Raw genomic sequence first — 21,330 nt, forward strand, 5'->3', positions numbered from 1 at the left:
CAATATACAGGGAGTACCAGATCAATATACAGGGAGTACTAGATCAATGTGGAGTTATATACAGGGAGTACCCGATCAATATACAGGGAGTACCCGATCAATGTGGAGCTATATACAGGGAGTACCCGATCAATATACAGGGAGTACCAGATCAATGTGGAGCTATATACAGGGAGTACCAGATCAATATACAGGGAGTACCAGATCAATATACAGGGAGTACCAGATCAATATACAGGGAGTACCAGATCAATATTCAGGGAGTACTAGATCAATGTGGAGTTATATACAGGGAGTACCCGATCAATATACAGGGAGTACCAGATCAATATACAGGGAGTACTAGATCAATGTGGAGTTATATACAGGGAGTACCCGATCAATATACAGGGAGTACCAGATCAATATACAGGGAGTACTAGATCAATGTGGAGTTATATACAGGGAGTACCCGATCAATATACAGGGAGTACCCGATCAATGTGGAGCTATATACAGGGAGTACCCGATCAATATACAGGGAGTACCAGATCAATGTGGAGCTATATACAGGGAGTACCCGATCAATATACAGGGAGTACCAGATCAATGTGGAGCTATATACAGGGAGTACCCGATCAATATACAGGCAGTACTAGATCAATGTGGAGTTATATACAGGGAGTACCCGATCAATATACAGGGAGTACCCGATCAATGTGGAGCTATATACAGGGAGTACCCGATCAATATACAGGGAGTACCAGATCAATGTGGAGCTATATACAGGGAGTACCCGATCAATATACAGGGAGTACCAGATCAATATACAGGGAGTACCAGATCAATGTGGAGCTATATACAGGGAGTACCCGATCAATATACAGGGAGTACCAGATCAATATACGGGGAGTACCAGATCAATGTGGAGCTATATACAGGGAGTACCCGATCAATATACAGGGAGTACCAGATCAATGTGGAGCTATATACAGGGAGTACCCGATCAATATACAGGGAGTACCAGATCAATATACAGGGAGTACTAGATCAATGTGGAGCTATATACAGTGAGTACCCGATCAATATACAGGGAGTACCAGATCAATGTGGAGCTATATACAGGCAGTACTAGATCAATATACAGGCAGTACCAGATCAATATACAGGCAGTACCAGATCAATGCGGAGGTATATACAGGCAGTACTAGATCAATGTGGAGCTATATACAGGCAGTACTAGATCAATGTGGAGCTATATACAGGCAGTACTAGATCAATATACAGGCAGTACCAGATCAATATACAGGCAGTACCAGATCAATGCGGAGGTATATACAGGCAGTACTAGATCAATGTGGAGCTATATACAGGCAGTACCAGATCAATGTGGAGCTATATACAGGCAGTACTAGATCAATGTGGAGCTATATACAGGCAGTACTAGATCAATGTGGAGCTATATACAGGCAGTACTAGATCAATGTGGAGCTATATACAGGCAGTACCAGATCAATATACAGGCAGTACCAGATCAATGTGGAGCTATATACAGGCAGTACTAGATCAATGTGGAGCTATATACAGGCAGTACTAGATCAATGTGGAGCTATATACAGGGAGTACCAGATCAATGTGGAGCTATATACAGGGAGTACTAGATCAATGTGGAGCTATATACAGGGAGTACCAGATCAATATACAGGGAGTACCAGATCAATATACAGGGAGTACCAGATCAATATACAGGGAGTACTAGATCAATGTGGAGTTATATACAGGGAGTACCCGATCAATATACAGGGAGTACCAGATCAATATACAGGGAGTACTAGATCAATGTGGAGTTATATACAGGGAGTACCCGATCAATATACAGGGAGTACCAGATCAATATACAGGGAGTACTAGATCAATGTGGAGTTATATACAGGGAGTACCCGATCAATATACAGGGAGTACCCGATCAATGTGGAGCTATATACAGGGAGTACCCGATCAATATACAGGGAGTACCAGATCAATGTGGAGCTATATACAGGGAGTACCAGATCAATATACAGGGAGTACCAGATCAATATACAGGGAGTACCAGATCAATATACAGGGAGTACCAGATCAATATTCAGGGAGTACTAGATCAATGTGGAGTTATATACAGGGAGTACCCGATCAATATACAGGGAGTACCAGATCAATATACAGGGAGTACTAGATCAATGTGGAGTTATATACAGGGAGTACCCGATCAATATACAGGGAGTACCAGATCAATATACAGGGAGTACTAGATCAATGTGGAGTTATATACAGGGAGTACCCGATCAATATACAGGGAGTACCCGATCAATGTGGAGCTATATACAGGGAGTACCCGATCAATATACAGGGAGTACCAGATCAATGTGGAGCTATATACAGGGAGTACCCGATCAATATACAGGGAGTACCAGATCAATGTGGAGCTATATACAGGGAGTACCCGATCAATATACAGGGAGTACCAGATCAATATACGGGGAGTACCAGATCAATGTGGAGCTATATACAGGGAGTACCCGATCAATATACAGGGAGTACCAGATCAATGTGGAGCTATATACAGGGAGTACCCGATCAATATACAGGGAGTACCAGATCAATATACAGGGAGTACTAGATCAATGTGGAGCTATATACAGGGAGTACCCGATCAATATACAGGGAGTACCAGATCAATGTGGAGCTATATACAGGGAGTACCCGATCAATATACAGGGAGTACTAGATCAATGTGGAGCTATATACAGGGAGTACCAGATCAATATACAGGGAGTACCAGATCAATGTGGAGCTATATACAGGGAGTACCCGATCAATATACAGGGAGTACCAGATCAATGTGGAGCTATATACAGGGAGTACCCGATCAATATACAGGGAGTACCAGATCAATGTGGAGCTATATACAGGGAGTACCCGATCAATATACAGGGAGTACCAGATCAATGTGGAGCTATATACAGGGAGTACCCGATCAATATACAGGGAGTACCAGATCAATGTGGAGCTATATACAGGGAGTACCCGATCAATATACAGGGAGTACCAGATCAATGTGGAGCTATATACAGGGAGTACCCGATCAATATACAGGGAGTACCAGATCAATGTGGAGCTATATAAAGGGAGTACCCGATCAATATACAGGGAGTACCAGATCAATATACGGGGAGTACCAGATCAATGTGGAGCTATATACAGGCAGTACTAGATCAATGTGAAGCTATATACAGGCAGTACTAGATCAATGTGGAGCTATATACAGGGAGTACCCGATCAATATACAGGGAGTACCAGATCAATATACAGGGAGTACTAGATCAATGTGGAGCTATATACAGGGAGTACCAGATCAATATACAGGGAGTACTAGATCAATGTGGAGTTATATACAGGGAGTACCCGATCAATATACAGGGAGTACCAGATCAATATACAGGGAGTACTAGATCAATGTGGAGTTATATACAGGGAGTACCCGATCAATATACAGGGAGTACCAGATCAATATACAGGGAGTACTAGATCAATGTGGAGTTATATACAGGGAGTACCCGATCAATATACAGGGAGTACCCGATCAATGTGGAGCTATATACAGGGAGTACCCGATCAATATACAGGGAGTACCAGATCAATGTGGAGCTATATACAGGGAGTACCAGATCAATATACAGGGAGTACCAGATCAATATACAGGGAGTACCAGATCAATATACAGGGAGTACCAGATCAATATTCAGGGAGTACTAGATCAATGTGGAGTTATATACAGGGAGTACCCGATCAATATACAGGGAGTACCAGATCAATATACAGGGAGTACTAGATCAATGTGGAGTTATATACAGGGAGTACCCGATCAATATACAGGGAGTACCAGATCAATATACAGGGAGTACTAGATCAATGTGGAGTTATATACAGGGAGTACCCGATCAATGTGGAGCTATATACAGGGAGTACCCGATCAATATACAGGGAGTACCAGATCAATGTGGAGCTATATACAGGGAGTACCCGATCAATATACAGGGAGTACCAGATCAATGTGGAGCTATATACAGGGAGTACCCGATCAATATACAGGCAGTACTAGATCAATGTGGAGTTATATACAGGGAGTACCCGATCAATATACAGGGAGTACCCGATCAATGTGGAGCTATATACAGGGAGTACCCGATCAATATACAGGGAGTACCAGATCAATGTGGAGCTATATACAGGGAGTACCAGATCAATATACAGGGAGTACCAGATCAATGTGGAGCTATATACAGGGAGTACCCGATCAATATACAGGGAGTACCAGATCAATATACGGGGAGTACCAGATCAATGTGGAGCTATATACAGGGAGTACCCGATCAATATACAGGGAGTACCAGATCAATGTGGAGCTATATACAGGGAGTACCCGATCAATATACAGGGAGTACCAGATCAATATACAGGGAGTACTAGATCAATGTGGAGCTATATACAGGGAGTACCCGATCAATATACAGGGAGTACCAGATCAATGTGGAGCTATATACAGGCAGTACTAGATCAATATACAGGCAGTACCAGATCAATATACAGGCAGTACCAGATCAATGCGGAGGTATATACAGGCAGTACTAGATCAATGTGGAGCTATATACAGGCAGTACTAGATCAATGTGGAGCTATATACAGGCAGTACTAGATCAATATACAGGCAGTACCAGATCAATATACAGGCAGTACCAGATCAATGCGGAGGTATATACAGGCAGTACTAGATCAATGTGGAGCTATATACAGGCAGTACCAGATCAATGTGGAGCTATATACAGGCAGTACTAGATCAATGTGGAGCTATATACAGGCAGTACTAGATCAATGTGGAGCTATATACAGGCAGTACTAGATCAATGTGGAGCTATATACAGGCAGTACCAGATCAATATACAGGCAGTACCAGATCAATGTGGAGCTATATACAGGCAGTACTAGATCAATGTGGAGCTATATACAGGCAGTACTAGATCAATGTGGAGCTATATACAGGGAGTACCAGATCAATGTGGAGCTATATACAGGGAGTACTAGATCAATGTGGAGCTATATACAGGGAGTACCAGATCAATATACAGGGAGTACCAGATCAATATACAGGGAGTACCAGATCAATATACAGGGAGTACTAGATCAATGTGGAGTTATATACAGGGAGTACCCGATCAATATACAGGGAGTACCAGATCAATATACAGGGAGTACTAGATCAATGTGGAGTTATATACAGGGAGTACCCGATCAATATACAGGGAGTACCAGATCAATATACAGGGAGTACTAGATCAATGTGGAGTTATATACAGGGAGTACCCGATCAATATACAGGGAGTACCCGATCAATGTGGAGCTATATACAGGGAGTACCCGATCAATATACAGGGAGTACCAGATCAATGTGGAGCTATATACAGGGAGTACCAGATCAATATACAGGGAGTACCAGATCAATATACAGGGAGTACCAGATCAATATACAGGGAGTACCAGATCAATATTCAGGGAGTACTAGATCAATGTGGAGTTATATACAGGGAGTACCCGATCAATATACAGGGAGTACCAGATCAATATACAGGGAGTACTAGATCAATGTGGAGTTATATACAGGGAGTACCCGATCAATATACAGGGAGTACCAGATCAATATACAGGGAGTACTAGATCAATGTGGAGTTATATACAGGGAGTACCCGATCAATATACAGGGAGTACCCGATCAATGTGGAGCTATATACAGGGAGTACCCGATCAATATACAGGGAGTACCAGATCAATGTGGAGCTATATACAGGGAGTACCCGATCAATATACAGGGAGTACCAGATCAATGTGGAGCTATATACAGGGAGTACCCGATCAATATACAGGGAGTACCAGATCAATATACGGGGAGTACCAGATCAATGTGGAGCTATATACAGGGAGTACCCGATCAATATACAGGGAGTACCAGATCAATGTGGAGCTATATACAGGGAGTACCCGATCAATATACAGGGAGTACCAGATCAATATACAGGGAGTACTAGATCAATGTGGAGCTATATACAGGGAGTACCCGATCAATATACAGGGAGTACCAGATCAATGTGGAGCTATATACAGGGAGTACCCGATCAATATACAGGGAGTACTAGATCAATGTGGAGCTATATACAGGGAGTACCAGATCAATATACAGGGAGTACCAGATCAATGTGGAGCTATATACAGGGAGTACCCGATCAATATACAGGGAGTACCAGATCAATGTGGAGCTATATACAGGGAGTACCCGATCAATATACAGGGAGTACCAGATCAATGTGGAGCTATATACAGGGAGTACCCGATCAATATACAGGGAGTACCAGATCAATGTGGAGCTATATACAGGGAGTACCCGATCAATATACAGGGAGTACCAGATCAATGTGGAGCTATATACAGGGAGTACCCGATCAATATACAGGGAGTACCAGATCAATGTGGAGCTATATACAGGGAGTACCCGATCAATATACAGGGAGTACCAGATCAATGTGGAGCTATATAAAGGGAGTACCCGATCAATATACAGGGAGTACCAGATCAATGTGCAGAGGTACTTGGTAGATACAGTGGGGCAAAAAAGTATTTAGTCAGCCACCAATTGTGCAAGTTCTCCCACTTAAAAATATGAGACCTACACCAGGCTGGGAAGACTGAATCTGCAATAGGTAAGCAGCTTGGTTTGAAGAAATCAACTGTGGGAGCAATTATTAGGAAATGGAAGACATACAAGACCACTGATAATCTCCCTTGATCTGGGGCTCCAGGCAAGATCTCACCCCGTGGGGTCAAAATGATCACAAGAACGGTGAGCAAAAATCCCAGAACCACACGGGGGGACCTAGTAAATTACCTGCAGAGAGCTGGGACCAAAGTAACAAAGCCTACCATCAGTAACACACTACGCCGCCAGGGACTCAAATCCTGCAGTGCCAGACGTGTCCCCCGGCTTAAGCTAGTACATGTCCAGGCCCGTCTGAAGTTTGCTAGAGAGCATTTGGATGATCCAGAAGAAGATTGGGAGAATGTCATATGGTCAGATGAAACCAAAATATAACTTTTTGGTAAAAACTCAACTCGTTGTGTTTGGAGGACAAAGAATGCTGAGTTGCATCCAAAGAACACCATACCTACTGTGAAGCATGGGGGTGGAAACATCATGCTTTGGGGCTGTTTTTCTGCAAAGGGACCAGGACGACTGATCCGTGTAAAGGAAAGAATGAATGGGGCCATGTATCGTGAAATTTTGAGTGAAAACCTCCTTCCATCAGCAAGGTTATTGAAGATGAAACGTGGCTGGGTCTTTCGGCATGACAATGATCCCAAACACACCGCCCGGGCAACGAAGGAGTGGCTTCGTAAGAAGCATTTCAAGGTCCTGGAGTGGCCTAGCCAGTCTCCAGATCTCAACCCCATAGAAAATCTTTGGAGGGAGTTGAAAGTCTGTGTTTCCCAGCAACAGCCCCAAAACATCACTGCTCTAGAGTTGATCTGCATGGAGGAATGGGCCAAAATACCAGCAACAGTGTGTGGAAACCTTGTGAAGACTTACAGAAAACATTTGACCTCTGTCATTGCCAACAAAGGGTATATAACAAAGTATTGAGATAAACTTTTGTTATTGACCAAATACTTATTTTCCACCGTAATTTGCAAATAAATTCATTAAAAATCATACAATTTGATTTTGGGGATTTTTTTTTCTCTCATTTTGTCTGTCATAGTGTAGTGTACCTAAATTACAGGCCGTGATGGTTTGAGGACCAGATTGGGAATTTAGCCAGGACACCAGGGTTAACACCCCTACTCTTGCAATAATTGCCATAGGATCTTTAATGACCTCAGACAGTCAGGACACCCGTTTAACGTCCCATCCAAAAGACATCACCCTACACAGGGCAGTGTCCTGGGATATTGTTTAGACCAGAGGAAAGAGTGCCTCATACTGGCCCTCCAACACCACTTCCAGCAGCATCTGGTCTCCCATCCAGGAACTGACCAGGACCTACCCTGCTTGGCTTCAGAAGCAAGCCAGCAGTGGTATGCAGGGTGGTATGCTGCTGGCTGCATACGAGTAAATTAAGGAACAGCAGCGTGCCTATGTAGTGTTTGTGTTTGTGAATGTGGGAGGGTTTTGTGTGGGAGTGTAGTGTGTGTATATGGTGTACATACAGTACCAGACAAAAGTTTTAGAACACCTACTCATTCAAGGGGTTTAGAACACCTACTCATTCAAGGGTTTAGAACACCTACTCATTCAAGGGTTTAGAACACCTACTCATTCAAGGGTTTAGAACACCTACTCATTCAAGGGTTTAGAACACCTACTCATTCAAGGGTTTAGAACACCTACTCATTCAAGGGTTTAGAACACCTACTCATTCAAGGGTTTAGAACACCTACTCATTCAAGGGTTTAGAACACCTACTCATTCAAGGGTTTAGAACACCTACTCATTCAAGGGTTTAGAACACCTACTCATTCAAGGGTTTAGAACACCTACTCATTCAAGGTTTTAGAACACCTACTCATTCAAGGGTTTAGAACACCTACTCATTCAAGGGTTTAGAACACCTACTCATTCAAGGGTTTTAGAACACCTACTCATTCAAGGGTTTTAGAACACCTACTCATTCAAGGGTTTTAGAACACCTACTCATTCAAGGGTTTTAGAACACCTACTCATTCAAGGGTTTAGAACACCTACTCATTCAAGGGTTTAGAACACCTACTCATTCAAGGGTTTAGAACACCTACTCATTCAAGGTTTTAGAACACCTACTCATTCAAGGGTTTAGAACACCTACTCATTCAAGGGTTTAGAACACCTACTCATTCAAGGGTTTTAGAACACCTACTCATTCAAGGGTTTAGAACACCTACTCATTCAAGGTTTTAGAACACCTACTCATTCAAGGGTTTAGAACACCTACTCATTCAAGGGTTTAGAACACCTACTCATTCAAGGCTTTAGAACACCTACTCATTCAAGGGTTTAGAACACCCACTCATTCAAGGGTTTAGAACACCTACTCATTCAAGGGTTTAGAACACCTACTCATTCAAGGGTTTAGAACACCTACTCATTCAAGGGTTTTTTCTTTATTTGTACTATTTTCTACATTGTAGAAAAATAGTGAAGACATCACAACTATGAAATAACACATGGAATCATGTAGTAACCAAAAAAATGTAAAACAAATCTAAATAGATTTTAGATTCTTCAAAGAAGCCACCCTTTGCCTTGACGACAGCTTTGTGATAGGAGAAAACTGAGGATGGAAACATTTGGAAAAGCTCCAGTGCCCTCCACTAAGTTGTGCTTTGGATCATTGTCCTGCTGGAAGATCCAACCACGGCCCAGTTTAAGCTTCCTAGCAGAGGCAGTCAAGTTTTGATTTAATATCTGCTGGTACATGAGGGAGTCCATGATACCATGTATCCTAACAATTAGTCCTGGACAAGCCCAGAACATCAAAGAGCCACCACCAGACTTCACAGTGGGGTTGAGGTACTTTCTGCATGGAAATCTTTCTGTCTACGCCAAGCCCACCTCTGGTGATTGTTTCCTAAAAGCTCTAGAACCTGGTATAGAACCATAGAACCCAGTCCCACTGAAAGTTCCAGTAACGTTTGGTCAACTGTAGGCGCTTGAGTTTGTTGTTTGATGACAGCTGTTTGTTGTTTGTGGTTTCATGGCAACCCTCCCAAACATCTTGTGGTTATGTACAGTAGGTGGCGTCGGATCGTAGTTTTGGAGACTTTCTGACCCCAAGACCCAACTAACATCTACATTTCTTCAGCTGTGATCCTTGGACATTTTTGGGCCACTCAAACCATCCTCCTCACGGTGCGTGGGGTCAATATAGAAACACGTCCTCTTCCAGGCCGATTTGTTAACATTTTCAGTTGCTTTAAACTTCTTAATTATCGCCCTGATAGTGGAAATGGGCATTTTCAACCGTTGAGCTATTTTCTTATAGCCATTTCCTGATTTGTGCAGCTCGACAACCTTTTGTCGCACATCATTACTGGATTCTCAGGTCTTTCCCATGGTGATGGTTGACTATGGGAACTTGGCCTCTGTGTCACCTCATATTTATACCCCAGTGAAACAGGAAGCTTACCTCTTAAGTGTTCCTAATCACCCAGGTGAACTTAAATGTAGCATATGAATGGGAACATACGTCAGTTACATTTTACTCATAAGAATTTCTAGGGGTGCCAATAATTGTGGCACACATATTTTAGAGAAAAATATATAATTAATTTATTTCACGTTTTTTTTCTCCAATCATTTTACTTCAATTAAAGGTTCGATTTTTGTGAATGTTTGAATGAAAGACCAAGAGGATAAACAGCCAATAAATGTTTTTTCACAGCCCGTTTTTTTCTCATATTTACCAAGGGTGTCAATATTAGTGGAGGGCACTGTATGAACCTTTGGTCCTGAATACAAACTGCTATGTTTGGGGGAAAATCCAATACAACACATTAATGAGTACCACTCTCCATATTTTCAAGCACAGTGGTGGCTGCATCATGTTATGGGTATGCTTGTAATCGATAAGGACTGGAGTTTTAGAATGGAGCCAAGCACAGGCGAAATCCTAGAGGAAAACCTGGTTCAGTCTGCTTTTCACCAGACACTGAGAGATGAATACACCTTTCAGCAGGACAATAACCTAAAACACAAGGCCAAATCTACACTGTAGTTGCTTACCAAGAAGACAGTGAATGTTCCTGAGTGGCTGAGCTATAATTTTGACTTAAATGTATATGAATATCTATGGCAAGACCTGAAAATGGTTTTCTTGCAATGATCAACAACCAATTTGACAGATTTTCAAGAATTTTGAAAAGAATAATGGGCAAATGTTGCACAATCCAGGTGTGGATCGCTCTTAGAGACATACCCAGACAGGTGTGGAATGCTCTTAGAGACATACCCAGACAGGTGTGGAACGCTCTTAGAGACATACCCAGACAGGTGTGGAACGCTCTTAGAGACGTACCCAGACAGGTGCTACTACAAAGTATTGACACAGGGGTATGAATACTTATGTAAACAAAATATTTCAGTATTTTAGTTTTCAATAAATTTGAACACATTTCTAAAAACATGTCACTATGTGTAATCTATGCATCTATATGTCATTTTATGAATAGACAAGTTAAAAAAAACATGGTAGGACTCTTACCGGTAACAAATTGAATTTCACCCCTGGTCCTAGGTACATGATGCCTTGTGTTATCTATATCATGTCCACCTAATAAACAGGTGATTGTTGATAACATGGTTCGGTCGTTTAATGAGGAAATAGCTTCTACTGTCTGGCACAACTTATCCTATCATTCACCGGAAGAGAGAGAAGGGATGGAGTGGGTGTGAAGGTTTGAAGAAATGTCAAGTCTTGAAATAAGGGCTTTTATTTAGAAGGATTTCTTATTACCATAACGGAAATGACGCCATCGACATGCTCCCGGAGGTCAAAAGGTATACATCAGAACACATCGGAAGGAAAGTCACAGACGATATAATAAACTATATTTAGAGTAATCAGGTATTTTGTATGCGTATATAGCGAAATTATATTCACTTTGTCGATAGGCATAGCCAGAACCATGTAGTCGTTAGCTAGCTAGGTCCACATGGATAGCTAGCTAAGTTAGCCCACGCTGATCTAGCTAGCTCCGCTAACGTTAGCTGCCTTGTACACCGCTAGCTATCTAGCTATAGCTGTTGTAGCGTGGACTGTAAAATAAACCCAATCTTACAGTCCACGCTATAACAGCTATTGGGTTTATTATGCTTGCTAGTTACGTCCCGACTGATTTGCTCCAATGTTGGGATTGATTTGGGTCCCCTACACTACATGAATAGAATAGCTATGTAACTAGCTAGCCAGCTAACTCATGCTAACAGAGCAATGGCCACGTTCCAGGCTGATCTCAAAACGGCTGGTTATATGGTTTAAATATCAGTTAATAATGACATGAAATTACAGATGAGTGTTTTGATGTATAAATCTTTTTTTACAGGTTCTCTAAAGTCCTGCCATTGACTGCATTGTCGTTGTTGCCGCACGAGAAGGACAATATGAATCCACTCAGTTCAGAGAAGGAAACATTGATGGATGAAATCGAAAAGAGTTTATGGAATTTAACTGAGGACAATTTACGCTACATGTGTGAACGTTGTGGAATGGATGGCCCTGAAATTAAAGGGATGAATCATCGCTTATTAAGGCGTAAAGTCATGGAGGAAATGTGGGACAATACGGAGTCAATGAAATCAGAGGAGCAGGGAATGTCTTGGTTAGTCCAACTGAAAGAGGACATCAGGAGGACACAGGAGGAGGGTAGCAGTGCACTCATGAGTCCCAGCCAATCGGAGGATGTAGACCGCAATGAAGAACACAACAAGGGGGACAGGGATTGGTTGCCGAGCAACGGACTGACAGCGGAACCCTTGCATCCCAGCCAATGTGATGATGATGCTGTCGACTGCGATGAAGATTGGAATGAAGAGGGAGGAGCTGGGTTGCTTAGCAATGGACTGGAGGCGGAGTCAGCTCCAGAGAGCCACAGTTACGTGAGTATTTCCCAGGCAGAAAGTGTTTTTTTTCTCAACAGTCTTCCCCTTGATTCCTTGACTTCCTATAAATGCATTGAAGGAGAATATCTGAGGTTCCTCCTCTTGGGACTTTTATCCTCCAATGTATTTTAAGAAGACCAAGTAATCAAAGATGATGGGAATCAAGGAAAGACCTTTGAGATCACCTTTAAAAAATAAAAATAAACATTTTAGTCACTTAGCAGACACTCTTATCCAGAGAGACTTACATTTATTTAACTAGGCAAGTCAGTTAAGAGCAAATTCTTATTTGCAGTGACGGCCAAACCCTAACCCGGACGGCGCTGGGCCAATTGTGCGCCGCCCTAACATGAGCAATTTGGGTTAAGTGCCTTGCTTAAGGGCACTTTGACAGATTTTTCACTTTGTCGGCTTGAGGATTTAAACCAGCAACCTTTCGGTTATTTGTCCAATGCTCTTAATCAGTAGGCTACATTTTGAGACTTCACAATTCCTTGACAAGTACGAGAGTGTTTCTCACCCTGATTCTCTATTTTAATGATTTCCAGGACAAGCCTCCACCACCCCTCTCCCCTCTCCCAGAGTCTCCAGGTCATGCCTCTACCCACAGGGCCTTATTGTGCGGTCTGAAGAGGGTGTCTGTACGGCTCGACGACTGCAGGAAGACACCGGGGCAGAGTAGCCATATAATACACAAGACAACACAGACGGGAGAGAAACCCCACAGCTGGTCTCATGCTGAACAACACAAAACCCTCTCAGGAGACAGGCCTGGCTCCCATATCTGTGATCACTGTGGGAAGAATTTTGTCACAGCTACCAATCTGAAAACACATTTACTGTGTCTGTCTGGAGAGAAACCTTACATGTGCTCTGAATGCGGAAAGAGATTCACGCAGGCCGGCAATCTTAAGAGACACCAGAGAACTCATACTGGGGAGAAGCCGTTTGTTTGTCCTCGTTGTGGGAAAGACTACAATGATTCTGGAAACTTAAAGAAACACATGAGGTCCCATGCTGTTAAACAACACACAGGGAACCCCAAAGTGAAACCTTACCTCTGCTCTGATTGTGGGAAGCAATTCATTGGAAAACAAAGCCTTGAATATCACCGAGAGGTTTTTCACACAGATCACCCTCACCGCTGTGGTCAATGTAAGAAGAGCTTCATAACTGCAGCAAGATTGGAATCGCACATAAAAACAAGACACCCGCCAACTGATCCTCTGAAGAATCCACACGTGTGCTTAGAATGTGGAAGGGGATTCCCTGTGGCCGCTAGTCTTAAAAGACACCTGAGAATTCATTCTGAGGAGAAACCGTACTCCTGCCCTCAGTGTGGAAACAGTTACAGTGATCGTGGAAATTTAAAGAAACACATCAGAACTCACACAGAGGAGAAACCTTACCACTGCTCGGTGTGCGGGATGAAGTTCCGTCATACAAAAACGTTACAACGGCATCACCAGGAGAACCACAAGGGGGAGACACTGGGTCCCATCCACAGACACCAAGACCCTCTTCCATGCCCCCACTGCGGGGAGGTGTTCTCTACCAAGGCTCTTCTAAAGGATCATGTACGGACCCACCCTAGCCGGGTCCACTGCTCCCAGTGCGACAAGACCTTTTCCAATAAAGGTAACTTACTTGTTCATCAGAGGAAACACACTGGAGAGAGGCCTTACCTTTGCCCTCAGTGTGGGAAGAGTTTCTCTCTGGCAGGGAGTTTAAAACTTCATCTCCGGATTCATGCGGGTGAGAAACCTTACTGCTGTACTTACTGTGACAAGAGATTCACAAGGAAGGGCCACTGCAATAGCCACATGCGAATCCACACTGGAGAGAAACCGTACCAATGCCCTGACTGCGGCAGGAGGTTTGCTGACGGTAACGTCCTGAAAAACCACCGGCGTACCCACACAGGAGAGAAACCGTTCCAGTGCCGCATGTGTGATAAAGCCTTCGCCCAGTTGACCAGTCTGAAGAAACATCAGGAGACACACAGCCATAATCACACTGTAAGATAAAGCCTTGGCCCAGTTGAGCAGTATGAAGAAACATCAGGAGACACAAATCCAGCCCGTCTCTGTCGGGAATCGCTACGTACCACACAATCAGTCCATCCCTAATACTTACCCACCCTGTCCCTTCGCTACGTACCACACAATCAGTCCATCCCTAACACTTACCCACCCTGTCCCTTCGCTACGTACCACACAATCAGTCCATCCCTAATACTTACCCACCCTGTCCCTTTGGCCTTCACCATGTTGGCAGTTCTAGGGAGGGATTTGGGACCAGGGGACTGAAGTTACCAGAGACAAACAGCTGTAAATACAACTTTGTATTGCCGACTTCCTCTCATTAGGGGCCATCGGAAGGCATTGGATCAGGTGTCTTCTTGATCTCTGGTTTTAAAAGACTTGTCAGCAATCTTACCAACCATGACCAGTTCATTTTAAATGACAAATTTGGGTATCCTGTTAGCCTGACATCCAGACCTGTTTTGTGCTAACATTCCACTCTCCATGCCATGTTTGGCATATTAGAATGAGAAAAATGGATACTGTGTGGACTGTAAAGCACAACTAGACTGCTACCCAGGCTAGTATCTTGTATGTCTAACAACTAATCTTTTTTTCTGTCTCAAACTGAAATGATTCTGCTCGGCTCCCCGTTCACGTTGAGTTCACATTTTAGCCCGGGAGTTTTTGTAATAACTGGGGATGTTTAGATATGTTGTCCATTTGAATTTATTGCTGAACCCCAACTAGAGTTAATAAAAATGGTGACAGCAATGTGTTGTTGGAGTAGATTTTTGAGTAAGAATGTTTATGCATAACCTAGGGTCCTAGTATAACCTAGGGTCCTAGTATAATCTAGATTCCTGGCATAACCTAGGGTCCTAGCATAACCTAAGGGTCAAGCATAATCTAGGGTGCTAGCATAACCTAGGGTCCTAGCATACCCTAGGGGTCAAGCATAATCTAGGGTCCTAGCATAACCTAGGGTTCAAGCATAACCTAGGGTCCTGGCATAACCTAGGGTTCAAGCATAACCTAGGGTTCAAGCATAACCTAGGGTTCTGGCATAACCTAGGGTTCAAGCATAACCTAGGGTTCAAGCATAACCTAGGGTCCTGGCATAACCTAGGGTTCAAGCATAACCTAGGGTTCAAGCATAACCTAGGGTTCAAGCATAACCTAGGGTCTAAGCATAACCTAGGGTCCTGGCATAACCTAGGGGTCAAGCATAATCTAGGGTCCTAGCATACCCTAGGGGTCAAGCATAATCTAGGGTCCTAGCATAACCTAGGGTCCTAGCATACCCTAGGGGTCAAGCATAATCTAGGGTCCTAGCATAACCTAGGGTTCAAGCATAACCTAGGGTCCTGGCATAACCTAGGGTTCAAGCATAACCTAGGGTCCTGGCATAACCTAGGGTTCAAGCATAACCTAGGGTTCAAGCATAACCTAGGGTTCAAGCTGTAGTAGGATGTCCCTTGGGGGTATCCGTACCTATGTATGACATGCGAGGTTTAGGTTAGTAAACATGCTGGAGCTAGAACTTCGTTGTCGTGCGTCCTTATTTTAAATAATACTACATGGTGTCAGAAGTGGTTTTAAAATTCACATAAACGTGAAGGACGTCCCAAGTAAATCATATATTTTGCTAGCTAACGAGCAAGGACTAAGTTACTGCTAAGCAACATGTTGCAAGAGGAAGAAGCTGGCGGGATTTCAGGGTTTGCGACTCTCAAATTCAACGGCCTCTGGCGCAAACACGGACAGGCCAGTGGCTTGTGCTGACGCGATTTCAGGGGTTTGCGACTCTCAAATTCACTGGGGCAGCAGTGACAGCTATCCCAACTAGGCTGTATAGCTATAGCAGAGATGGCCCTTTGCTCTCTACAAACAAAAAACTGTACGGGCCCAGTAATACGATTTTACCAGTGGTAGGGCACTTGGTGATTAAACTGGAGAGTAAAGACAAGTGTGCAAGTGCCATCCAGCCTGTCTTCGTCATTGACTCTCTAGCCAGACCGTTGCTGGGGCTACCATCAAATCAAATCAAATTTATTTATATAGCCCTTCGTACATCAGCTGATATCTCAATGTGCTGTACAGAAACCCAGCCTAAAACACCAAACAGCAAGCAATGCAGGTGTAGAAGCAATTGTACCAGCAATTGGAAGCATTGCAACTCATTGAGAGAGTGAGCGAACTGGAGGACCCAGGTGAGGTTTTCAAAAATAAATTCCCAAAACTGCTTTCTGGTCTAGGAAGGATAGAAGGTGACTACAAAATCCACCTGAAAGAGGATGCTGTCTCCTATGCCCTTACCACCCCCCGCCGGGTGCCTATCCCTTTATTGGCCAGAGTAAAGGAAGAGTTGGGGAGGATGGAAGACATTGGGGCGGTGTCTAAAATAGAGAGTCCCACAGACTGGTGTGCAGGGATGGTGGTGGTCCCAAAAGCCAATGGGGACATAAGGATCTGTGTGGACATGACTAAATTGAATGAGGCACTCTGCAGAGAGAGACACATCATACCATCAGTGGAGCAGTCACTGGCTCAGTTGGATGGCTCACAAGTCTTCACAAAGCTGGATGCCCGCTCAGGTTTCTGGCAGATACCGCTGTCATCACAGAGTAGGGCCCTCACAACGTTTATAACACCGTTTGGCCGGTACTGTTTTCATGTTTTGCCATTTGGAATCGCTTCCGGTCCTGAGCATTTCCAAAGACCCATGTCCCAGCTGTTGGATGGGCTGAGTGGCGTCATAATCCACGCGGACGATGTGCTCGTGTGGGGAAGGGACAGAGCAGAACATGATGTAAGGCTCACAGCAGTTCTGACAGGACTCCAGGAGACTTGCCTGACACTCAATGAAAAAGACACTTTTGCACAATCAGAGGTCTTGTTCTTGGGACACAAAATCAGTGCAGCTGGAATAGAGCCGGACCCAGAGAAGATCAGCGCCATCACAGATATGCCCAGACCCCAGAATGTGGCTGAAGTCAGAACCTTCTTAGGCATAGCCACATATGTGGGTAAGTTCCTCCCACAGTTCTCAGATACAACTAAACCTCTGAGAGACTTACTAGCCAAAGAGAATGACTGGTCCATGGGGTCACATGCAACAGGTATCGTTTGACAAAAGCAAAGGAGATCTGGCCTCACAGAGAGTGCTGGCCCAGTACCGTCCCCACGCTAAGACAAAAGTATCAGCAGATGCATCATCCTTTGGGCTAAGGGCGGTCCTCACACAGATGCATCATCCTTTGGGCTAAGGGCGGTCCTCACACAGATGCATCATCCTTTGGGCTAAGGGCGGTCCTCACACAGATGCATCATCCTTTGGGCTAAGGGCGGTCCTCACACAGATGCATCATCCTTTGGGCTAAGGGCGGTCCTCACACAGATGCATCATCCTTTGGGCTAAGGGCGGACCTCACACAGATGCATCATCCTTTGGGCTAAGGGCGGTCCTCACACAGATGCATCATCCTTTGGGCTAAGGGCGGTCCTCACACAGATGCATCATCCTTTGGGCTAAGGGCGGACCTCACACAGATGCATCATCCTTTGGGCTAAGGGCGGTCCTCACACAGATGCATCATCCTTTGGGCTAAGGGCGGTCCTCACACAGATGCAGGACAACATGGAGTGTCATCCAATAGCATACATCTCCCGAAGCTTATCCGACACAGAGCAAAGATATGCTTAAGTGGAGAAGGAGGCGTTGTCTATCACATGGGCATGTGAAAGGCTCAGCCAATACCTTATTGGCCTGCAGTTTACAGCAGAGACTGACCACAAACCACTGTTGGCTCTGTTAGGGACAAAAGCACTGGACGACTTGCCTCCCAGAGTTCTGCGCTTCCGCCTCAGATTACTGAGGTTCACCTACAAGATGGTGTATGTGCCAGGGAAGGCACTGATCACAGCAGATGCACTCTCTAGGGCCCCAATTAAACATCCATTATCAGAGGAGGAGCAATGTCTAGAGGGTGAGGTACGGGTGTCCATTAATGCAATAAGGGACAGTCTACCTGCATCTCAGACCAAACTGCAGCAGATTGCAGAGGAGCAACAACGAGACCACATCTGCCAACAGATAGTGCATCAGTGCAAAAAGGGATGGCCCAGAACTGCCTCAACTGCTGAAGCCCTATTGGGTGCACCAACGTGACTTCCACTGTAATGGAGACCTTCTCATGAAAGGACAACGGCAATGGCATTCGAAAGCATAATGTTAACTTTCACAGCTATGCGGACGACACATAGCTGTACATTTCGATGAAACATGGTGAAGCCCCCAAGTTGCCTACCCTGGAAGCCTGTGTTTCAGACATAAGGAAGTAGATGGCGACAATATTTTCACTTTTAAACTCGGACATAACAGAGATGCTAGTGCTAAAGTACCATGAAACAAAGATATCTTCTGTTGGATCTGACAATTCATCTTGATGGTTGTACTGTTAAGGTTGTGTAATTAACACTCTACTCAACACTTTGGATGCAGTCTATCACAGTGCCATCCGTTTTGTCACCAAAGCCCCATATACTACCCACCACTGCGACCTGCACACTCTGGTTGGCTGGCCCTCGCTTCATACTCGTTACCAAACCCACTGGCTCCAGGTCATCTACAAGTCTCTTCTAGGTAAAGCCCCGCCTTATCTCAGCTCACTGGTCACCATAGCAGCACCCACCCACAGCACCCACGCTCTCCAGTAGGTATATCTCACTGGTCACCCCCAAGCCAATTCTTCCTTTGGGATGAGTAATGCAAGATACGGAGACATTATTAAAGTGGCTAGTGTTTTAGCCTCAAAACCGCAGACCAGTCTAACCAAGCCAGCCCAGGAGCTTCACATCCAGCTTCTTCGCCTGTTGGATTATCGGAGACCAGCCACCCAGACAGCTGATGAAATTGACGAGTATTTCTGCCTGTAATGAAGCCCTTTTGTGTGGAAAAACTCATTTTGATTGGCTGTGCCTGGCTGCCAAGTGGGTGGGCCTGGATACCCAGTGGGTGGGCCTACACACTCCCAAGCCCACCCATGGCTTCACCCATGCCCAGTCATGTGAAATCCAGAGTCCTAATGAATTTATTTCAATTGATTGATTTCCTTATATGAACTGTAACTCTGTAAAATCACTGAAGATTGTTGCATATTGCGTTTATATATTTGTTCAGTATATTTCGCCGCCGTTGTGACTTGTCTTTTTTGTCATCTCGGCCTTACTGTAATATCACGGCGGCGTATGACTGAATGGGTTTATAGAGCAATCAACGCAATTATCACAACATAGGTTGTAATATGGCTTTTTTTACTGGCCCCAGTGATTTTACCCGCTCACCGCTACTGCTTTATGAGCCGCAAAACGAGCAGCAACGCTCCTCAGGGTGTAAACTCTGTGGATTTGGAAAGTAGAAGTGCTCCTGAGTAGAATGGATCCCCTTTTACTGTGACACAACGTACAGACAATTATGTGCAGTCCAATAAATGATAAGAGTACACACACACACACCAAAAAAACATTGTTGACCATTTAAATATCAACAATTGTACACATTTTCCATTTATTTTCGCCCAAATTATTCATTTACAAAGTATACAGGACTGGACTCTTATTCTGAAAGATTCCAAAACTCGTGACACGGAAGTGCTTAGTTATGCCAGAGCTATTATAGAATGAGGAGATAAGAATCTCAGCAGGATCTGAATGTCGACCAATATGCAGTGGTGTAAATAAAGTACTTTAAAATACCATTTAAGTCGTTTTGGGGGGGGGGGGGGGGGATCTGTACTTTACTTTACTATTTATATTTTTCACAACTTGCATTTTTACTCCCCTTCAGTCCTAAAGAAGATCGTGTACTTTTTACTCCATACATTTTCCCTGACACCCAAATACATGCTGAATGCTTAGCAGTTCAGTAAAATTGTCAAATTTACCCACTTTATCAAGAGAAAGTCCATGATCATCCCTTCTGCCTCGGCAACGCAATTCCTTCTTAAAAGTCAGGGAATGGGTCGAGACACCTGCCTATTTTCCTCAATAGTACGTAAATGTCATGATTTTAAAGCTATACGATATCACAGGGAACAAGTTAATTATCTCACACCCCGATAAAACATTTTTTTTGAATGTTGTACTTCTTGTTCACGTAATTCATGCTAATGTTGGGCTTTTGAGCTGGAGCCCAACGGACTCCCATTCACTTCCTTAAAGGAGTGAGCGCGTTGTCAAATAATCACCCAGAATGCACCACGCCGGCCCATTGACGAAGCATGGGCAACATAACCAATGGTCCTTAACACGATTACACTGGAGTGTCTCATCTCCATAACTGTATCTCTGGTTATTCTTGCCCGCTTCACAACGGGATCAATACCAAAGATGGTGGACGCAATTCTTCTTTGATTGAAGCAAGAATGGGACAATTTTGGAATATAAGCTGGTCAGTAAAGCATTAGGTATCGGGGTTGTTCAAACGATGTAGTTAGTTCGTCGTTAGGGTTGCATAGCTTAGTTACTGTTATGTACCTGCTCTTCAGATTGCTACTTTTTTTACTTGGGTTGCTAGCTGCTCAATAGCTCCTGTTAACTCATTTGAAT

The 21,330-nt window shown here is 44.0% G+C and overlaps 1 protein-coding gene across 2 annotated transcripts; it reads left to right on the forward strand.

Moving 5' to 3' along the window:
* Positions 1-11,561: 11,561 nt before the first annotated feature.
* LOC109883574 (gastrula zinc finger protein XlCGF26.1-like) lies at positions 11,562-15,681 on the forward strand. 2 transcript variants are annotated; one of them, XM_020475605.2, is made up of 3 exons: positions 11,562-11,596; positions 12,142-12,694; positions 13,246-15,681. In XM_020475605.2, the coding sequence occupies exons 1-3, from the start codon at positions 11,577-11,579 to the stop codon at positions 14,722-14,724; spliced, it is 2,052 nt and encodes a 683-aa protein (XP_020331194.2). In that variant the 5' UTR covers positions 11,562-11,576; the 3' UTR covers positions 14,725-15,681. The 2 variants fall into 2 exon arrangements, with proteins under 2 accessions (XP_020331194.2, XP_020331193.1); XM_020475604.2 differs by having other exon boundaries at positions 11,585-11,663.
* Positions 15,682-21,330: the final 5,649 nt, after the last annotated feature.

This window comes from Oncorhynchus kisutch, unplaced genomic scaffold (assembly GCF_002021735.2).
Source record: "Oncorhynchus kisutch isolate 150728-3 unplaced genomic scaffold, Okis_V2 scaffold3992, whole genome shotgun sequence".
Lineage (NCBI taxonomy): Eukaryota > Metazoa > Chordata > Actinopteri > Salmoniformes > Salmonidae > Oncorhynchus > Oncorhynchus kisutch.